The sequence below is a fragment of the Anarrhichthys ocellatus genome, unplaced genomic scaffold (genome assembly GCF_004355925.1).
Source record: "Anarrhichthys ocellatus isolate YVR2014 unplaced genomic scaffold, GSC_Weel_1.0 scaffold58, whole genome shotgun sequence".
In the NCBI taxonomy this organism is placed as follows: domain Eukaryota; kingdom Metazoa; phylum Chordata; class Actinopteri; order Perciformes; family Anarhichadidae; genus Anarrhichthys; species Anarrhichthys ocellatus.
The window spans coordinates 194,456-200,123 of NW_022280088.1; the positions used below are offsets into that span (position 1 = coordinate 194,456).

Sequence of the window (5,668 nt, forward strand, 5' to 3'; positions counted from 1 at the left end):
TTTTGCTCCATATCGGGGAATTTGTTGACAATAAGACAAATATAGAGTAACTCCACATTTATCCTTTACACTATTGTTAAAGTTAGGCAATTTATTAAGATTAGGAAAAGAGCACTATTGTGCTATGGAGCAATTTTTACGATTTGTTCCTCACATGCATGCACACAAGCATGTGGGTCATTCCTGCCAAACACCATTGCACTGATCTACAGGAATCTGTCACATGACAAAGAATGCAGAAATGCAACAACAGGGAAGGAGAAGACTTCTAGCAAGTAAATAATGCAGGATTTAAAATATTCCAAAAATTTGATTTTTAACTGCTTCATGACGGAGATACATTCAACATATTTGTTAGACCCCAAGGATACACACAATACTTTTGGTGAGTGACACTGAAGATTAACAGAAACTTTATTAGTTTACAAAAACTCCACAGCGGAGCTTTAATTGATGGTGTTCATCAGGATGTGAATGCCAGTCTCCTACATAAGAGTCAGATGCACCACAGATCTGTCCATTAACTCATCCACACAGAGATGTCTCCCCAAAGACAGACCATCACGAAGTGCATCTAATGGGGAGTGTGGCATTGACTGAAGGCTTTATAAGTTATGTCAGCAAATATTTTACAGTAGAGAAGAATGGATGAAAAGTTCAGTGCGTATATATATATATATATATATATATATATATATATATATGATAGGTATAAAATCTGAAGCATGGCAGAAATGATCAGAGAGGGGATACCAGGTGAGAAAATGTGTCTTGCAATTGTTAACATTCTGATGTAGGATGGAGTAGCTTCCAGGTTAACTGCTTGGTACTCCTATGCTGCCCTTCTATGCACTGCCTTTCGCAAACTATTTGCACTTGTGCATTTGGTGCGAGACTGGTAAAAGGTTTGGTTACGTTTAGGCACAAAAACTGCTCGTGAATTTTAGGATATGCAAGGTGCAAGGAAAGATAAAATGAACAGCGATCTCCCCTGTCAAATTCACCACCCAAGCATGTTTAATACTGAAAAAGGTGAAATCACACAGAAACTATGTGTTCATATTTGTAAAAAAAAATGTGGGTGTCCATTAATCCAATACTTAATTTGCTCTGTTGAAAAGCAACTAACAAGATGTTGGTCAAAATTGATGAGTTTAATAGAAAATGAAATTATCCCAGAAGCAAAGTTGTAAGTGAAGGTGATGATTCCCACATTTCTCTCAGTGGTTGACATGTTTGGGAGCCATCCCTTATCACGTGATTATAACACCATCAAAATACCTCTGATAATTACAACATGTGGTCATTGCAAAAATGATACGAGTCCATGAGAAGAAAAGGAAATAGATCCCACAACATGTTCTGCTTAACTTAAACCAGACGTTGATCACGTCTTGGGCATTGGTCATGTTGTGGGAGAAGCTTTTAAGCTAACCGGCTTGCTTCTAACTAACAGCACAAATAACAGCTCCGTGGTGAAAGAAAGTAGCAGATTTGAGTTCTTAAAAAACATACACTATACATAACAAGAACCACATTATTACTGCAATTAATATTGTTAATATTATTCTTATTACTATCATTATTAAACACTAAAATGCAGCCAGGCACAAAGCTTCAGGCTGACAAGTTCATTTGAAAGAAAAAACTCAAAGTGACATGCAAACGTTCTCTTCGTCCTCCTCGTCTCCGTTGCCATCATCAGTGCAGTATATTTATTAAAAGGAAGGTCTTTGTTCACAGTTTCTTGTCCACCTCACAGCAGTGAGAGCTCCTATTGGCTCAGGTTTCAGTATCAGCAGCTGCCATTGGCTGAGCATGGAGAGCTCTGATTGGTTCTCATTCTGTTTGGCACTTCATCCAGTTGGCTGCAGAACTCACATGACAATACTATGTGCATGTGCACGTGCAAAATGTGTGGCTCATGTGTGACACTGTATGTCAGTGTGTACTGATGTACTGTATATGTAAGTGTTTATGTATGTATGGGTGTACTGACCTATAGACGGGGATGGGCAAGATGTCTCACAAGTATTTTAAGTATTATATTCATATAAACATAAATATATATATATATATATATATATATATATATATACATACACACATATATATAGAGAGAGAAACTGACTATGATGATGTCATAGTGATGTTTTCTTAATCTAGAGAGATTAAAAATGGCTTGGTTGTGCACTATTTGGGTAGAAATTGTGTGTTGATCTCTCACTAAGAAATTCTGATTATGATCCTCTTGTTATTTAAAAATAACAAGTGATTTCCACATACGGTTGAAGTTTTACTGAAGCTAACTGGGACTCAAAGGTCTGGATTTCTGGGGTTTTATTTAAATGGGATGAGAATAATATAGATTTGTTCACAGATCCTTTAATAGCATCCCAGAGAAAGCGGCGATCAACAGTAATGGGGGTATTGGTTTGAATAAAGTCAGCTATTCTATTGCAAGATGATATTTGAAATTTAGATTTAATAAAAGAGAAAACTTGAAACGTCAATTTTCAGGGTGCAAGTGCCAGATGATGAAATACAGTTGCGAAGCCCAAATGAATATGTAACGGATACATTTTCATTATATTTTTGAAAAAAACCTGCACCTGGCCAGAAGCTTTACATAACAAAACGGTTTGAAACCGACCTGAAACCAGATACACATGTTGGGTAGCTGAACTCAACCTCAGACAAATGCAGCGTAATTAAACACAAGCATTTATTTAATTTGAGCTCTGAGTTTGTTTCTCTTATATTCGACCCAATTTAGATATTGCTACGTCCCTGTCAATCTCCAGTCTGATGACTGAGTGCTTTCTATAAAATATGTTACGAAACAAATGCAATAAATGTAATGCTGTTGTTAACAATGGACATTAAAAAGTAGTTATAGAGTAACTTTGAATGACCTTTAATGGCTATAATACCATTTTAGAAGAAGAGTTGTGTTAAGCTATTACCCATAAACAGGAGCAACATGTGAACTGGTGATTAAAAGCTGTTAAAGACACTACAAAATGTATTAATAGGATACTGCTAAACACGTAGCAACACCAATAACCAAATGCTAATTTATCAAATGTAGTAGTATGTTTGTGTATGAATACTTGTGAAGTTAATGCTTTTTGGCTTTTGTTTGATCACTTAATCCATGATTTTTGTGTTCATAGACTCTTTCTAACTATTGTGATGGCTTACGTTTTATGTAGAATAATGAGTCAATCAGTTTGAAAACCGGTGCAGTCTACATGTTGCTCTCAAACCAGTTATTCTCAGCGTCCCTAGTTTGCATTTATTTGGTGTTCTTTGATGCTACCACTAGGTGTTACCAAAGTCAGAAATGCTCAGATCCTACACAAAGGGGCTTCAATTGTATAACATATTTTGTACCAACATACATCTTGATTAATGTTTTCCCATCCCTGTGTATAGTGTATGTATTCATACCGGTGTGTTTGTGTGTGTATGTGTGTGCGTGTCAGTCCATGCATCTCTTGGGTCTCTACTAATTAGGGATATTCAGGCAGAAATAAGGAAAACAATTAAGATCAATAACATCATTATCATTATTTGCTATCACAATTACTATTTTGTCATGGATGCATTTTTTTCAGGACATCAGATTTTTTTCATAGCACTTGAACTCATTTAAACAAGATTCTGCTTTTAGACCCACAATTCCTGATCACATCCCTGATTAATGTTATTGCGTTAACGTCAGCATCACTGTTGTCCTTAGTTTCTATAGCCTCCATGGCAAAAATCTACAAAACAATGTGTGTTTTTTTTAGAAAACTGTCCACTGTGCTTGATTGTTTTTCATGAATTTGTAAATGACAGGCCATCTTTCTCATTGATGGTCAAGTGATTCACTTCGTTGGTGGGCAGGTCTTTGCTAAAGCCTGACAGCCAAGTGGTAAGAGGACAACATCTGTCCAGTGTTTTTAGGCTAGATGTTAAAGAGCAGATCAGAAGTCCTCAAAGAGATATGATTGGCTAAACTCCGGATTGAAAATCAGGGCAGATCACCAACGGTGAGTGGTAATTGGTCACCGAAGGAGATGACAAGCATTTCCACTCACTTTCAGAGGGGAAGGGAGAGTGTGTGTTGATTGGCTGTAAGGCACTGGCTCGGGTGTGGTCAGGACAGATCAGTCATGCTGAGGCTCATGGGTAATCCTGGACGGAGGTAAGCCACCGGGACACGACCATTCTCACCGGTCGATCCTGTGATGGATAGACGAGCTTTGGAGCGCATTGCATCTGTGAATTTCATCTGTATAAGGAAAACACATGTTAAACATGTTTTAATCAACACCAAAACTAGATACACATCTGCTTCTGGTGGACCATCTGTTCCGATTGAAAGTTAACCTTGAAGGAATGGTTCATTATTTTGGGAAATATACTTATTTGTTTTCTTTCCAAGAATAAGGAGATTGATGGGGGAGCATATTTCCTAAACTGTTGAACAATCCCTTATAATCATCATCAATATTGTGATAAAAAAAGAGTAATGTGGAACAAGACAATAATGTAGAATAGAAATGCAACTAATTTTGATGACCCTTGAGAATATGGAATGAAAGGTGAGCATACAGAATGAAAGTTATTATCACACAAGCTATCATCTCTGAGTTTCCTTTATAGACCTAAAATATGCTTTCATTAAGGCACTGCCCCTTTAGACGTCTGTGCAGTACACTGCTGACATTGGTTTATTCAAATATTGCTCAGACAATACATGAACTTGCCAAAGTGTTAATTATTTTATTATTGGATTGTTGCCACCAGATTTCCAATTGACATGTTCATTTTGATACAGTGCTGCTCTGACCCGTGTGCTTCAGACTTGCATTACATGTCTGAAACACAGTGTGGTGTCATCAGGTTTGATTGAATATGTTATTGAGACCCTTTCCTATGACACTTATACCCAATCAAAACTGACATATTGATCCGTTGAATGGGTCAATATGAGTCAGCAGACCTCCTCTCGACAATGGTTGGACATTGTTTCAAGAAACAGCAAGCGTGCAAAAGGACAAACAGAGGTGAAACTGAAACTAAATCTGGTAATTATTTGGTGCAATCTATGGTTTATCAGTAAAGTTTACAGGACTTGAGACTTGAGTCTCTGCTAACAGTAGAAGCCGGGTGACAGCTGTCTTATATTAACAGATAGATCGATAGATAGATAGATAGATAGATATCTATCTATCCATTAATATAAGACAGGGACGAATGCGGGTCCAACGCCCATTGAGTAGACTCGCATCATACAAGCTTCTGCTGTCTGTAAATGGTATTATGTATAGGTCAACGGTCAATTGTAGGGAATATTGCAAATCAATAAGAAGTATTTCAGGATTTCCACCAGTGTAGTGCAAACCTTGCAAAGCGCCGGGCCTAAGCATCAAAATGTATTTCTGTGTTTTCTTTTTCTTTTTCAAGCTAAAATGTGTCATACAAGTAGCGAACTCCTTTAAGGAATAACTCATATGGCAACATTAATGTTGAGTGTGTGATCGAGAGAGAGAAAGAGAGAGAGAGAGAGAAGAAGGGAAGAGAGGGACAGAGAGAGTTACAGAGAGAGAGATAGAGAGAGAGAAATTGAGAGAGAGAGAGAGAGAGAGAGAGAGAGAGAGAGAGAGAGAGAGAG

The 5,668-nt window shown here is 37.4% G+C and overlaps 1 protein-coding gene across 4 annotated transcripts in view; it reads right to left on the bottom strand.

The window, feature by feature from the left end:
- Positions 1 to 771: 771 nt before the first annotated feature.
- The window catches only part of LOC116396739 (glutamate receptor 2-like), a 49,548-nt gene continuing 44,651 nt past the window's right edge, over positions 772 to 5,668 (bottom strand). For 2 of the 4 annotated variants that reach the window (XM_031871536.1, XM_031871535.1), the window contains exon 19: positions 772 to 4,282. In XM_031871536.1, coding sequence (XP_031727396.1) covers positions 4,148 to 4,282 — 135 coding nt within the window. In that variant the 3' untranslated portion in view covers positions 772 to 4,147. The remainder of the gene's footprint in view (positions 4,283 to 5,668) is intronic. The other 2 variants (XM_031871534.1, XM_031871533.1) reach the window with 1 other exon arrangement.